The sequence below is a fragment of the Bemisia tabaci genome, chromosome 6 (genome assembly GCF_918797505.1).
Source record: "Bemisia tabaci chromosome 6, PGI_BMITA_v3".
Lineage (NCBI taxonomy): Eukaryota > Metazoa > Arthropoda > Insecta > Hemiptera > Aleyrodidae > Bemisia > Bemisia tabaci.
Genome location: NC_092798.1, coordinates 20118001 through 20133831, shown reverse-complemented (window position 1 = coordinate 20133831; position 15831 = coordinate 20118001). Strand labels below are relative to the sequence as shown.

Sequence of the window (15831 nt, the reverse complement as noted above, 5' to 3'; positions counted from 1 at the left end):
TGAAACGATCCTGAAATTATTTTTAACGTTATTATAATGGTGCGAAGTCTTCAGGTTGCATGGTTTTTACATGGCTTGCACTTTATCGGAGACAGATCGTTTATCAAAGGTTGGTGTCAATGTAAAGGTTGCCGCTCTTATAAACTTAATAATAGTTTCTTGTAAATTTGCAGCAAAATGTAATTATTTATCAAATTAATTTGGCAACATATATCCGAGTGCGTACAAAGAGTGATAATATGATAATAATGTAAACACCATTGAAACACCGCGTGGAGCACGGCACACATCAATCTTCAATCGGCTTTCGCTTGCCGCTTTTCCCTTTTTGAATAACAACGGGCGTTCTCCAAAATTTAATGTGTCTTATTCCGAATTTTTCTTCTGTCAATTCGAAAGACCATGATACGTTAATACTGAAACAATCTCAAGTTCTGGAATCTACATCATCTCCAAGTCGGGACCATCGGCCTCTGTGTTGTTATTGTACTCTTTCACCCTCTCCTTGGTTGTTCTTCTTGCTCAAACAATTAAATCATGCATCAGGTATCATACTTTCACTATTCTAATTGATTTACAAAGCTATCAGCATTGATCGACTCTAAAGCTCGCTAATATGGCATAATAGCATAGGATTGCGCTTGTTGCATGCTTGTGGTCTTCGATCATAGCAGCGCAAATGATCGCTCAACTCCAGAGGGTTTATTTTATTATGTTATCATCTAGCCATGCAATCAAGGTGCCAGATTATTCTGTTCTTATTAGGGTGTTGAATGATCTTAAATACGGAGAAAGTGGTGGTTAGGGTTTTTAGGAAACTTCTGCTAGCGCATATATAAATGGATAGATAGATAGGTAGATTTATTCAATGAAAAGTTTAACAAAAAACAGTGTGCAATCACTGCAAGAATACTTGCCGAAAGAAGCCTATTGTGTGGTGGGAGTAGTAAATCTAAAACAACCTAACAAAATAAAATAGAAATCTTTCATTAGGATTGGCCCCGCTGCCCAAATAGCACAGTCTTTAGTTTGACGCAGTGGCTTTAGTCTCAGCTTAAGTGGACTACACCTTGCAACTTGGAATTACAAATTCTAGCCCGGTTTAATAAACAACGTATGTGCCACTAGTCTCCCTATGCGCATAAGTGCTTTTTCGGATGAGCCAGACTTTATAGCTCCAAATTGCAAAATGCAGTCCCATTAATAGATGTTATAAAATCTGAACTTTTAGTGACAAACAATAAAGAATTTGATAATCATATTCCCTCTGAACAGTTCATAACCCCCTCCTATTGCTGGTAGGGCAATATACAAATGAAAATATCCCAGATGAAGGAGTCAAGTAATATTGTCCTGATCTGAAGAACTTGCTTCCAGAGTTGAATGACTGCCCAGAAGCTTATGGCACATGTGATCAGTAGACATTGAGATGAAAATGAGCCTAGTAATAATTCTTTCTAGTAGGGACACCCTGAAACCATGCTGGCCTGGAGCAGCAACTAAGCCAGGGCACCTCTTTGGCTTCGGTGCGATATGACCAAGTTCTGTTTTCCTCCGATTTTTTTTATCATCTATAGGACACTTCCGAGCAAATTCTATTTTCATCCTATTACATAGCAATAGCTGTCAAGAAAACTCAATCAATTTCAATTATCAAAAAGACAACTTATTTTATAGACTATTTAAATGTTTGCTTCAAAAAACTCTGATTAGATAATTTTTTAAGTAAAAAAATGTTTGTTTCAGAAAACTCTGATTGGATAATTTTTTAAGTAAAATTTATGCGCGGTAAAATTCTAGTAAAAAAATGTTAAATAAAAACTCTGTAAATACCAACTGTGTTTTTTCAACAGGTTGCAATGTTTCAGAATCTCCACCGCTAATTTATATTTTAAGGATAAAACAATAGGGTGAATTTTCTGAAATCCTTCATTTGGAGCATTGTAGAATCACAAGGAATGTACCTATTCAGTAAAAGTTTCAACGATTAAATACATTCACTGTAATCATGATGGATGAAACGTAATGATAGAGATTCTAAGACACCGCAATGGAAATGTGGCCTATCTGCATCCAGTGCTTCAAATTTGCTTATTTTCCTTGTTTTTTTTCAGGAAACATCCAACATCTCATTGATTGCAATAAAATTAGAAGAATGGAACAGAATTGATAATTTGGAGTCATCAATTGGTACAATGACTGAATTTTTTAAGGAACTACGCTCAAAGTGCACAGACCAAAATTTTCGAGAAAAGATTGCTGCTAATCCTGCTATAATACGCCACTCTGTTGGGATTATCAGCAAAGTCGCCAAAATCAAGCTGACTTCCTCTAACGAAGATGATTTTTCAAGTCAGCAAATAGTGCCAGTCGTCCCCAAGGAGGCAGAAGGACACCAGTCTAGTCGCCCAAAATGTTCCAATACATCCATGAGTGAAAAAAATGGAGATAACACTAAAGAAAATACTCTAAATTTTGCGTTGATGGAAGACAGATTAGAATCATCACCAGAATTAAAAGACGAAGTCATTTCATTCATAGTCTTAGTATTGCAATTCTTAGCTAATGCTATTGTCCAATCTCCTGAATCTCAACTTATTCTTTGGCAGCAAGCAGAAACTTTATTCGAGTGAGTGTGTATTTCTGTTCAGTATTTTTTGATGATACATTTTTTAAAGTATTTATTATTAAAATACTCAGGGAGGAGTTATTAGATGCTGACAATTCACAATTCGCCGAGTCTTGTCACACCTGCAAGAGTGATCTAATCCTAAAAAACATGTCTCTAGCATCCTTGACCAAGTTATAAATTCTTTAAATTGCTCAAGGAAAAATAATTTACCTATCACGCTATGCTTGAATCAGATACCGTCCCAAAATAACAAACGCTGTAACGTGTCATAGAGTGGCTACTGTTAGAGAAAAGAAACAAAATTACCCTAACCAGGGAAAAACTTGACCCACATTTTACAATTAGGAACTACTATTTCTGGCTCATCCAAAAAAGCACCTGTCTGCTTAGGGGAACCAATAGCGTGTATATTGTTTGTAAAATGAGTCAGAAACTGTAGTTCTTAACTTCTTAATTGTAAAATGAAGTCAAAGTTTAATGTTTCTCGTCCTTCGGCTTAGTATCAGTTTAAACCTTCACAACATAATTTTCCTATCTACCAATGAAAAATAATTTTAATTCCCACAGAATTCTTTTGCCTCACCCGGAACGACGTCTTCAAGAAGTCATTGGAGCAATTACTTATTACACTTTTATTGGCTGTTCCTCTCTTCAAGAAAGAATCCTGAGCAATATGCAAATCATATCTGCAGGAATTAATACTTTGCGAACAGCTAACACAGAATTTTGGTACGTGTCTTAAAATCCATATCTTTCGTCTTTTCTTTCTTTCTCACAGTTGGCGGAAGCCTAGCCCTTCATAATTCTTTTCAAAGAACTGTCTGTGTTCCGCCAAGCTTTACCAGCCAGCCATCTATTACCGCTATTAATAAATAGCCTCCGTCTATGTGGCAACATTTTCCTCTCAAACGATAGTGCCAAAAATTAGCCATCTGCATTGGCTGGTCTTTTATAATGTGAGTATTTTCCTGAGGTTTTGCTCTTAATGGAGGTCCTTTCCTGAACGCTGCCCACAACTATTTTATCCAATAGGGTTTCATCACCAAATTGACTGTTCAGTATTTATTTCTATTGGTCTGCTAAAAATTATTACACTTGTGTTCAACCTACTAGGCGTATTTTACTTTTTGTTGGTTCCCTTTGGCCAATAAAATACACTCAGCTTTATGCCTGTAGCTAACGTTTTTCAATCAGTCTCAAGTGTAAGAGTATTCCAGTTATAGCCAGGTTTTGGTCGGCTAGCTTCCTTTCAGCCACTAACAACTAAGGCACATCTGGCAGAATCAGTTCCTCAAATGGAATCACGGGATTTTATTGATTTCTATCCACCTTTGATACCTCTCAATAACTGCTATGTACCCAGGTTTGATTGGCATCAGATAGTAAGATTATGCTGGGCTGTGCTAGCCCTGATGATGGGCCAAATTAGACCCGAACCCATCTGCAGTTGCCTCCCTGATTGGTTGTAATTTGTGTTGCACCAAACAGCAGAAATCTCTCTCGAGAAAATATGTGCTCTGATGGGCTTTTCCTTTCTACACCAGTTTCATACTGAGATTTAATGCTGGTTGGCAAAATCATTAATACTTGAATGATGATGCTCAGGTAATTGTCTACTTTTAATTAAAGTTGCTCTTACTCCCTCTTTTTAGCTAAAAATTCCTTTCAGCAATGTCTGTATGTCTTTTTTTCTAATATGTTACAATATGCCCTGCTATTTGATGGTTTATTTCCTCTTCCCAGGTATATTTTCTTTGAACATTTGGTAAAGAATGGAAGTGATTTTAAGGCTATTTTTTCTAATCTATCGTCTGTGGATAAATGCACTCTGATAGAATTGATAGCACGTATTCTTGACGATGACTCAAGAGTGAGCGATAAAAAACCAGAACAGGAAAAAGATGTCAACGATATTTCTTTATCAAATGATACCATCATCGCTCTCATCAAAGAGTTCAATAAAAACTCAGATTTCATCCTTGTCACCACCTCAAAGGGACGTAGAGATGTTGATCCTTTGGAAGTTGTGAATTTGCTGAAAATTCTTTGCAAAATATCTTCAGATCCAAATTCTATGCATCAAGCGCAGAGTAGTAAATCACTTCTTATTAATAGCGTATGTAAGTGTGTTATTATTTTACCTTCTTATTTCCATGTACTTACCTAATTTAGTAACTTTTATCAATGCAAACACTGGTGATAGGCATTTTACTTACAACCAGTATTAAATGCAGGGAATGAAATTAGCCCAAAATGTATCTAAAAGGGGAAAATGAGGAGTCAGGTCAGTATTGAAGACTAGTAGATCCCTTACATACATACGTCAAAGCAAAAATTGAATAATTTTGCTGCGCCCTTTATTAGGTTTTTTTTTTTTTGTGAAATAAAAGCTCAGCAATTTTGTGAGAAAATTTAGATTTTGTATATATTTTAGCTCCATCCTAATGAATCACTTGTTAAATTATTGAATCAACCAAGTGTCATGGCATGGATGTGCAGAGAATGCCTAGTCATGGAATGCAAGTACTATTCAGGAAACTTCTGAAAAGTTAGAAATACTGCGTACAAGGTGCTTTCTTTTTTACCTAATCAGAATATTTCGATTTTGTTATTCCAAAAGTTTCTAAAAATTTCAAAAAGTTTCTTCACTGCCCCAGTTTTAAAGAAAAAATTAGAAAATTTTGAGAACATTTTAAATTTCTCCAAAAATTGTAGAATCTTCCTAAATTTGTGGAAGCACTTGAACTTGCCTAATTTCTATTACTTTGTCATTAAATTTTCCAAATTTTCCGACAAACTTTTGACTTTTCTTTGCTGTTAAAAAAGTTTGGAAAGTGTCGTAATGTTTCGAATGCTTCGAAAAGTTTTAAAATTCTCCCAGTTTTCCATAAAAATTCCATCCTAATTTTTCCTTAGCTTTAACATTCCTCTAGCCTCAAAAAAATCTGAATGGTAAGTTTTTTAATTTTTCCAACATTTTCTCCTAATGAACCTTAATTTTCAAATGTTTCCCGGCTTTTGGGAAAAACAGACTCAAGTTCCAAGACTAAGGTTGCAGTGTATGAAAGAAATGTCAATTTTCAGCCTATTTGTACTTTTTACCCAATTAACAAAAACTCTTAAACATGAGGAAAATTTTGCACTTCTCTTTCTTTTTGTTCCTTTTTTTTTCTATTTTAGGACCTACAGTAACTATGCAGTTATCTTGAAAATTCCCACCAGAACACTCAGACACTGAACGATTGTGTGTTTGGTTTCAATATACTTGCAAAATATTAAAATCATATCAAATTCAAGCAATGACTTATTATATGAAATCTCTTTTGGAAATCAATGTGCGCCTTTCTTTTACAGATTTGCTGAGAGCTCTGCATAGTGCAAGCTGTGATCCCTCCTCCAATGTCTCTGCTGTTAAGAAAGTTGATGATGTCATTAGGGAAAGGCCTCAACTGGAGGCTAGTATCACCTATGGCCTAAAGGCTGACATGATCCGTTTAGTTGGTAATCTTATGTACAGAAACAAAGGAAATCAAGATTTTGTAAGTATAGGTTGAATCTGTAATTTCTTTTGCTCGCATGACCTCTTAGTTCCTACTTGGAATTTTTTTCTATAAAAAAATACTGTAACATAAATGAGCTGGAAACAAAAATCAGGGGAACCCCATCTAGGCCTAATTATCTAATCTAAATTATTTAATTATCAGAAACTTACGTATTGATGATTGTACAATTCAATGGTCGTAGACCTATAATGTCTGTAATAGATATTTTCAATTATCTTTCAATGACTCATATGTACCATAGCAATCAGAAATCCAACCCTGTTGTAACATTCTTTCTATGTGTTCATTTATTTTTTATTCATTCATTCATTTGTTCATTTATACCGACCTTTCGTGGAACTAAAAGTCTTGAATCATCTTGGTGATGGCAAGTCAATCAAACTTCACCACTTCACTCCATTTATCTGATATTTCATCTATGAAATACGCAAAATTATTTTCAGTCCACAAAATGCGTCAACATCAAAAACTGATGTGTTGGGTGTATTTACTTAATTTGTCCGAAAGACTTTGTTTTACTGTCTCAGCCAGCCTGCCATGGACCAACCAAAGGCCACTCTTTTAATTTTCCTCATCTAAGTGTACTATGAAGCGTCTTGAGCATTTTATTCACACCTCATTGTTTTTTATTGTTTATCGCAAGCGGTTTAAAAATTTCACGGATGGCTTGGAGCTAAAAGTATGTACCAAACGCAACCAAAAAATACCAGGAACAAGAGAAGCACTGATTACTTTGATATCAAACGCTCAACAAACACTATACAAAACTGAAAATACGAAGATGCTTGGCAGTTACACTCAATTTTTTTTTCTTACTTTTTTTTTAGGTTCGGGAGAACAAAGGCATAGAAATCATTTTGGAAAGCACCTGCTATGATGGTCGCAATCCTTGTATCCTTTTTAATGCATCATATGAACATTGAAACTGGTATTTTATCTTACTATACTTGAAGTTGTTTGTGTAGTTTTATCTGCACCCTTTTTAATGTTAATGATTTAGGCATATTTTGATATAATACCTATGCTAGCACTTACAGATTAGCAAGACGCTTTTATAATCAGTCAGAGCGTATGTTACACAATTCTTAGGTTGATGGTCTGTGTGTATTTTAGATGGACCAACTGTCCTCACCCACCACATTTCATGGTCCATTTGTTCTATTTCTCTTTTCCATCAATGTTTCTTTATCTCTCTCTAAAATCTGACGATTTCTGTGTTTTCTTCTTTTACCATGCCTCTCCTATTCTGCCATGCTAAAGATAAACGCCGTAAGAACATTCGAGGGTTGCTGCATTTTCTCCGATGAAATGTTAATTTTTGCGGCAGAGCTATGAATATTTTTCTTTGAAATTTTCAGATACTGTAGATTTGATTGCAAATGAAATTCTGTGAATCATTGAGAGCAAAATATGCACAAGTTTTCGTCGGAATTAGCATTTTGTCAAAGGAAATTTGGCAACTCTTGAAGGCTCATACAGCATTTTTCCTTAGCACGGCAGTATTGTTGCCAATATTCCATACCTCCAAAAGCTCCCATCTTTCTCTAAGATTTCATTATTCTTGTGATTCTTTTTCTCTTTTATAATACCATGATTGCATTGATGACCTCCATGTGCCACAATGAAAATAATGATTTACACACACAGTGATTGTGCATGGATTTGATGATAAATATGACGCTAAAAATTATCCAATGAACTTTTCAAATACAAATAAAACGGCAAGACAAAATCAACTGCATATTGAAAGATTGAAACCTTCCTAAAACACAAAATAATGTATATCGTGCTTTGAGCTCCTGAGTCTCAAATAGGATTGAAATTATATCAAAATCTGTACCAGGCACTGTGCTGAATTCTCATAATACAGAGGTTGAAGAATTGTTATATTTCATAACAACCCTCTTATTCCTGTACTGACTCATTAGTCAATGTATTCAATAGGCCTGAAGGATGTTAACCATAAAACCTGCCGTCCCTAATTTTGATTTTGATTTTCCTTAATAAAAACAATCAGTTATCAAGGAATGGAGCATTCTAGCCATCAGAAATTTTTGTGATGAAAACGAATCCAATCAGAGGTACATTGGAAACTTGAAGAAAATGGCTCAGCTGTCAGAAGATTTTGAAGAGTTGACTGGTAGCGCAGGAAAAGATGAGTCCAACTTGCAAAATGCCGTTGAATATTTCAGCCATATGGACTCATGACAAATATTAAAGTTCTTCGTTGGACTGTAAGTAAAAGAAATTATGTGATCTTTAAGGCAGTTGAGGACAAAAATGTTAAAGGTTCTCTATTATAAGTTATGATTGTTCAGAGAAAATGTGCTTCATCTAGTCATATTTGGAGGGATCCAAATGAATACATCATGATTTACAGCCCTTTAATTTTTTTGTAACATTAGTAGAAAACAAATATGGATTTTATCCTCTGAAAAGGTGGCCAAAAGGCCGTAGGAAAAGGGAGGAACAAAGAACCCGGCTGCTTGCTGTTCACTATCCGAATATATATTACATAACCACAAAGATGCCCATCAGGGCTTCACACCTGACAAGGGCTGAAGTTCCCTGCCTCTACTGTGCTGCCAAGTACCCTTCTCGAGGGTAGCTAACTCCTTCTCTATCGAAAGAGCGAAAGGTGGATCCCTGTGCTTTTGAAATTTAGGTTTACCGCTTGGTTTTAGAGGGAGGTTACATTTGACCCCGGGAATTTTCCCCACTTTTTGTTCACATATTTGAGGAAAATCTTGCATGATATCTGCAACTGTGATTCGATTGACTGAGGGTGAACTAATACTAATTCTACGATGTGATTTCTTGTTACTATCAAGATCATTCAGATTAATTCTTAGTTGTCTAATCCATATCCGCCCTAATATAGGTGAGAGATGAGATGGCACAATATTAAGTGGAAGATGGCAGTGATATCGTTAAACGTAACTGAGACTTTAGCGCAACCCAACGGAACAATGAGGCCACCATCATAGGATTTGAAATTCTGTGGTGCGCGCTCAAGTTTTACATTCAAATTCAATTGAAGAAAGTAATTTTCTGGTAGGAGCGTAAACCCACAACCGGAATCGACTTCAAAACAGGACTTTTCCCCCTCTATGAGTACTTCTGCGCAGTAGCGCTCTGAATTCATAAGGCTATCTGTAAGATTAACTGAGGCACTTAAGGCATCCACTTCTGACAAAAAGTTACAATCTGATTCTGAGTTGAAGTCTGTTACATCTGAAGGCAATTCTTCATTGAATATGTGGTTGACTTTTGAGTTTTTCAATTGACGCACAAGAGTTGAGATACATACTGTACTTACATGCCCGCGCTTGTTGCAAGATGAACACTTTAGTTTGGACCAAATTGTCCTGCAGGAGTCAGTAGAATGATTATTTTTCCCACACTTGATACACCTGTCAGCGATTTCCAACTCATGGAAGTCTACCCTGGATCGACGCTTTGTATGAACATTGTCATTCCGGCGATAAGAGTTCCTGCTGTATGCAGATGATGACCTGCGCTTAGAAGAACTGTGATTCCTAGATTTTTTTGGCGAAGATGTGCAATCACGGTACCTGGATCTGGAATATGAAACCTTATTAATGTCCTTATCAGCTGTGTCTGATGTGAACCCATTTTTAATTTCAAGGTTATCACGATAAGACGCTTCAAGAGAAAGTGCCTTATCGACGGATTTTTGAAATGTGAGGTTATTTTCTAATAACAGTTTCTCTCTAATTGACTGAATTCGTATTCCCCGGATAAATTGCGCTCGAAGGAAAGTGTCTGAGATTGACAGCCCACAAAATCATTTGAAGTTGCAGTTTGGCAGAAATTTCCTGAGGGAGGCGACATAGTCACTAATTGACTCTGACTCATTCTGCATACGAGAAAGGAAACGATGCTGCTCTAGAAGATAATTAGGAGGAGGGCATAAATGCTTTTCGAGTTTCTCAACTATTTGGTCATAGGTTAAGTCATCCAGGCTACTAGGTGCAGAGATATCTTTAAGGATTTGATATGTTTCACTACCTATGCAATTTAGGAAAATTTTCTTTCTTACCGTTTTATCGGTGATACCTCGATCTGAAGCATAGTTTTCGAAACGCTCTCGATACTGCGAGAATTTTTCGTTATTCCGTGCGTACAGCTCGAAGTTCAGGATGAGAGGTTGTGCCGGCGCCGTGTGCGAGGATGAAGTCTGGGTTTTCAAGGATTCTTTGACGACGTCCAGGAACTTTTGAAACTGGTCAGCGTCCATGCTTACGAAGATTCTGAAAAGATTGTTTAAATCCTCGTCGCCACTGATAAGGCGGCCAAAAGGCCGTAGGAAAAGGAGGAACAAAGAACCCGGCTGCTTGCTGTTCACTAACGAATATATATATATTATATAATCACAAAGATGCCCATCAGGGCTTCACGCCTGACAAGGGCTAGAGTCCCCTGCCTCTACATTGCTGCCAAGTACGCTATAACAATGCTCTAGTTCATCTTTATGAGCCATCATTGGTAAATATATTTACTCCTCAACACAATTCTTGGAATAAGAAGCAAAGCCTCGAAGTCAATGTCTCAGACATGTTTGAGAAAATGAAATAAAAAGGGGGAACTGAAATGTATCTTTCACTGATTGATCAAAATGTCCCATCAACAATTTAATTGAAATTTTCTAAACCATTAAAAGCAGTATTTTCCTGAGGCTGATTAGTAGGTATCTCAAGTAATTTTCTTTTGGCTATTCATCTACGTAAAAAAAATGTATCTCAATAAAAACTACTAAGGTATCTAAAAAAAAACTAATTGCAATATTTGAGATTATTGGACTTCGTCAACACATTCCCCTGCCCTTCAGAAAAAGTACAACTTATCATACTGACTTTTATCCTGAGGCTTTCTCTTCGGAGAGAAACGTAGGTGCTTTTTAGCCGATAAGGTTGGAGAGAACACTGCTTTAGCTCTCCTGGCCTGTTTCGTGGGTGATGGGCTTATCTCACTCAGATGGGAATCTTTTCCATCTCTTGCATTTTTTTCCATTAACTCGGCATTTTCATATCCTTCTGTAAACACATAAAATGATAAAGGAGAATACGGAGGAGAAAAAAACAAATTTAGTGATAGGAAGACAAACGGTAAAACTAAATTTTGTCCTTCTTTTACATACACTTGAGGACCTATTTAGAGTCTGACACCAAACGTAACATCATCATTAATATGCTCCTTTCCTAAGCTACTAACACTTAAGAGTATATTCACTGCAATCATCATTTGGTTTGGAAGTCATAAAATGGTGTGAACCCAGCACCATTTCTCCACTTTGTTATGTTAGAAATAAACTTACCAATATTCTCACGCAGTTTCTTAACTTTGTATTTTTTCCATTTGAAACGGTCTGAAGGTGGTGTACAAGTTTCGATGTTATGGGAGACATTTTTCGTGTTCATTGGCCAAAGGCAGATGTTTTGACCATTTTCGGAAATGACCCATGTTTGTGGCACTTCACTTGTTGCGTCATCTGCGCCTTCCTTTCCTGGGAAAAGTACAACAGCAAAGAGTGCTTCCTTGCTTGTATGCTGGTCTTCCATCGTGATTGAAGCTGTAGTAGATGCTTAGTTATGGCAAAACCCATTTAGATTTAGACTCATCTCCAAAGACTGCAATTTAAGAGATATAAATACAGTTATGTTGAAACAACTTTGTCGGTACAAGAGAAGACTGATGTAGCTGAAGACAAAGTAGCTGAAGAGAAGACTGAAGTAACAATAAAGAAAAATTTGAATTCATATTATTAGAATCCACATCAAACATCTACATGACCAAGTAACAATAAAGAAAAAATTGAGTTCATATTATTAGAATTCACATCAAACCTCTACATGTTATTCTTTCTAAAATACCCTTCATACAACCCTTAATACTTCTCAAATTTTGAAGAGTCCTGTTGATACATTGCTTTAGAAATTATATTTGATTTCAGATCCATAAAAGGGCCTCAGCATATTGTTGCTTACCTAACTATCCTTTTAATATCAATCCTTAAGTTCCATGGTTTGAAAAAGAAAACACATGGTGCCAGCAGCTTCTAAAGGAATAGTAGAACGCACTTAAAACATTTTTTTGGGCACTTTCCTGTGACTTTAAGCAATTATATTCGGTGAAAAAAAAGAAAATTATAAAATAGTAGTTCTGTTGATAAGTTATGAAGTGTCATAAAATATTAAAACAAAGTCACATATAAATTGGACACTCCAGGTTTCTTTTCTGATGAATAAAATAAAGGAAGTCCTCTTTTTTTCATCTTCTTTTAGACAAAGATCTTTTTAAAAAATTGCCTAGGTGACAAACAAGCACAATTTACATTTTTTAAGAGTAAATTTCAAAATTGATTTCAAGCACTTTTTGAGGTTGCTCAAATCTTGGGACATGAAACAATACACATTTAAGTGATAGAGTAAGAAAGCCTGAGCTTTAAAAGAGAGGAACAATTTAAAATGTAAAATATCCAAAAATTTAAAAATAATATAAATTTCTTGCAAAACACTTGCTTACATTCCCGTAATGTACTCTTTGTTGAAAGAGAACTGAGAGATTCTATTGCATGAAATATGTTATTTAACTCGGGGCCCATGTGCACCCGAACCTGGTTTGCCCATTGAGTTTTAGGCACATGGCATAAGTTCAATTTGAGTTCGAACCTGTCGAAGTAATCCTCTATCTGTTCATGAGACGTTGGAGAGAAAGCTTCAAAAAAAGAACCGGGAGGCGGATTGGACCGTCGGAGAAGATTGGGAAGCGGCAAGCTGTAGGACCAAGTCAGTTAGTTGGGCGAGTTTAGCTTCGAGGCCTTGAGGTTGAGGAGGATCTGATTCACCATCCGGCATGATGCGATGCACACTTCACGGGGTCGAGCGATAGCGCGAGAAAAACGCGACCGTTAACGCGAAAACACGTTAAAGAGAAAGAGTTCCGAATTCTGAAATAAATGGGAAGAAAAGCTCGTCGCCATTTGTTATATCCTAAAACTAAGGATGATGGAAAAGAGAAGTGCACGAGAGTTGCGTGACATAACGACAGAGTATATTGATAAAAGATACAAGCTTGCCCTGCAGGCTGTGACACCTAAGTAGCGACAATATCACCACTCGTACATGCTACCAACTGCTACATAATATTTAACAGTTTCACATTAAAAAATGAAATTATCGTAATAATTTGATAGATCTGCAGGGATATGTGTGTCTCAAATTTAGTTCATAAAATGCTTTGCGCATTATCAAAAGAATGAGCGGCATACCGAACTTGACAATTGACAGATTAATAGCAACAGCTACTGAGAAAAACTCCAAGTACCCAAAACCCATCAAATTATGCAGCTAATCCTACAGCTGAATGTGAAAGGAATTAGGTAAACAATGCACAAGAAATTCTATCAACAAATTTCAGATTTGACAATGAAGCAAAGGGTACATGATAAAATCAGATGATTCGTATGGAACAGCCATCATTTTAAATGAAATGTCACTGAGTAACCATGTTTTCAAAGAGGACCTCCTCGATCGTGAGACCTTGAAAATATTTAGCAAAGAACTTTTTCAAGGAATCTCAAAGAAATCTTCTGCTCCCGAAAGTTCCCTGCCAATGACAACCATGCTACTCAATTTTTCGTTCCAACAAATATTTTCAACGCAAACAACTTTCCTCTGTTTTAGAAAACAAAATGATTCCGCCTTGTGTGCAGCCGTGATGTTAAAGTTCCCTATCTGCACTGATTTATATTGTGGGTTGGAACATTCAGGTAACAACGGCCCTTCCACATGCTCGTCCTTAAACTGCAGATTACTATATTTTGGAGTAGAGGCGTCATTTCATCCATTAAAGTATATAGGAGGTTTTTAACAGTAAGCAAAGCTGACGACTTTAACTCGGCTCTTTTTACCTGGTCAGTAGCTCCGAAGAATTCTTTGACTACATGATTTGCCTCAGGTTTTCCGTGCATTTTGCATTATGCGTTTTTTGTGTTGCGTGAAGTTCCAACGCGGATTTATGACTTACCAAGTCCTTTTTACACTTACAGCAGTATGCAATATCACTACCATCTGCGTTTTTGCCATGTTTACGCCTCAGCCAACTGTAGAATGTGGACATCTCTAACCAGATCAATTGAAACCGATCCGGATCTTTTCGGAGCTTACCTTGTTGACCTGAAACATGAAAGGAAACTGATTACAAAAGATGCATATAACTATAACTGAAAAATGCATGAATGCAGGAAGACAAAGACACGCACATAGGGATGTGTAATTAAACTTAACAATGGTGAAGGGCAAAAGAAAAAATGGCATAATGTGCAGTAGAGATGTCTATTAGCAAGTTACATTGCTCTATTTATCTGCATTAAAAAAAAATTAAATGCAAAATTCAGCAAATTCAAAGATTCCGAACTGTTATTATTCCTAATTCCAAGGTGACATCTGAAATCCAAACACTTTCTCTGCTCGGTAAAAAAAATTAAGTACTTTATCGTTTAAAAAATTACGTATTGTTTGGGTTCTTTCAAAGAGCCAACACCTATAAATTGCATCCTATTCAACATGCCAAAAATTCAAGACCTTTAAAGGAATTTTTACAAAATTTTCGTTTTTTTTACCTGGTAATTCTGGACTGACCTCAGAAGTGGTTGTACGCATAAAGTTTCCATATAGTGCCAAATACTCATTTTTTTCTGAGTATAAAATTTGAGATGCAACAGAGCTCCCGAAAAATAAAAAAAATAGTCTGTAGTAGTTTGAGAAAGTCTGCAACAAACCTTTACTTGGCTGACCGGTGCTTGATTTCTTTTTCTGACTAGCAATAGTAGATTATTTATCCTGAACTGTGTCGGACCCCTTTTCCTGGTTCTTGTTTGACCCTATTATTTGACTAGACTCTTTTTCTTGACTAGAATTAGACGTTTCACCAGTATCAGATAACTGCTTCTTTGCAAATTTAGCAAAGAAAGAAGTAATCTTCCCATCTTGCTTCTGCTTTTTGCCTGCGGAAAAAAAAAAAAAATGTATCGTAAAATAAGCGTACAGGTGTTAAGAATACATAAAATTTAGAAAAAATGCCCTGATAAACAGCTCATCATCAAACTTTAGATTAGAGAAAAAAAATTTAAAAAAATTGTAAATTACTAAAAATCAAACAAAGCAATTTCTGTATAAGGAACTGAAGTTGGTAAAAAAAGAGAGCATACTTACTGAACAAAAACCCACAATTCATATTTTTTCCTAGCAAAGATTTTTTTTTTAAGATGGTTCTGAGACGTTTTAGGGAGTTTTTGCCACAATGTTACGGTGCTCATTTTCAACACAGTTTTTTTAATTCAATTTTTGATTTTTCTTGATTAGGCACATAGGTACTTTTTTTTTACTTATGTGTCTTTTTGAATGTTGCCATCACTGTCGGTAAGGTCAAGTAGTATCTACATAAATGTCGGTTTGATTTGTTTGCACGATGGTAGATTCTACAAATAATGAAAACAAAGATATGTAAACAGTCAGACATTTGGATTAGCATACCTCATCATTGACAGAATAAGATACTCATTCTACAAATGAAAAATGAGTAAGAAAATTAAAGTATTTTTTCATCAAGATG

The 15831-nt window shown here is 36.0% G+C and overlaps 3 protein-coding genes across 7 annotated transcripts; 1 reads left to right on the top strand and 2 right to left on the bottom strand.

Moving 5' to 3' along the window:
• The first annotated feature begins 240 nt into the window (after nucleotides 1–240).
• Nucleotides 241–15558, top strand: LOC109041155 (ataxin-10). Of its 4 annotated transcripts, none has more exons than XM_072301333.1 (8): nucleotides 241–546; nucleotides 2115–2629; nucleotides 3200–3361; nucleotides 4376–4752; nucleotides 5987–6171; nucleotides 7023–7086; nucleotides 8213–8429; nucleotides 14267–15558. In XM_072301333.1, exons 1-7 carry the CDS (start codon nucleotides 538–540, stop codon nucleotides 8401–8403), a joined length of 1503 nt encoding a protein of 500 aa, XP_072157434.1. In that variant the 5' UTR covers nucleotides 241–537; the 3' UTR covers nucleotides 8404–8429; nucleotides 14267–15558. The 4 variants fall into 4 exon arrangements, with proteins under 4 accessions (XP_072157434.1, XP_018912933.2, XP_018912925.2 ...); XM_019057388.2 differs by lacking the exon at nucleotides 14267–15558 and adding an exon at nucleotides 11591–12470; XM_019057380.2 differs by lacking the exon at nucleotides 14267–15558 and adding an exon at nucleotides 9077–11544.
• Nucleotides 11044–11777, bottom strand: LOC109041176 (uncharacterized). The gene is made up of 2 exons (XM_019057413.2): nucleotides 11534–11777; nucleotides 11044–11252 (listed from the first exon to the last, which is right to left on the bottom strand). Exons 1-2 carry the CDS (start codon nucleotides 11775–11777, stop codon nucleotides 11044–11046), a joined length of 453 nt encoding a protein of 150 aa, XP_018912958.2.
• LOC109041168 (uncharacterized) lies at nucleotides 13248–15570 on the bottom strand. 2 transcript variants are annotated; one of them, XR_011900017.1, is made up of 3 exons: nucleotides 15432–15570; nucleotides 14999–15223; nucleotides 13248–14393 (listed from the first exon to the last, which is right to left on the bottom strand). XR_011900017.1 is itself a non-coding variant. In XM_072301341.1 (2 exons), the coding sequence occupies exons 1-2, from the start codon at nucleotides 15451–15453 to the stop codon at nucleotides 15051–15053; spliced, it is 195 nt and encodes a 64-aa protein (XP_072157442.1). In that variant the 5' UTR covers nucleotides 15454–15570; the 3' UTR covers nucleotides 13248–15050. The 2 variants fall into 2 exon arrangements, 1 of the variants encoding a protein (XP_072157442.1); XM_072301341.1 differs by having other exon boundaries at nucleotides 13248–15223.
• Nucleotides 15571–15831: the final 261 nt, after the last annotated feature.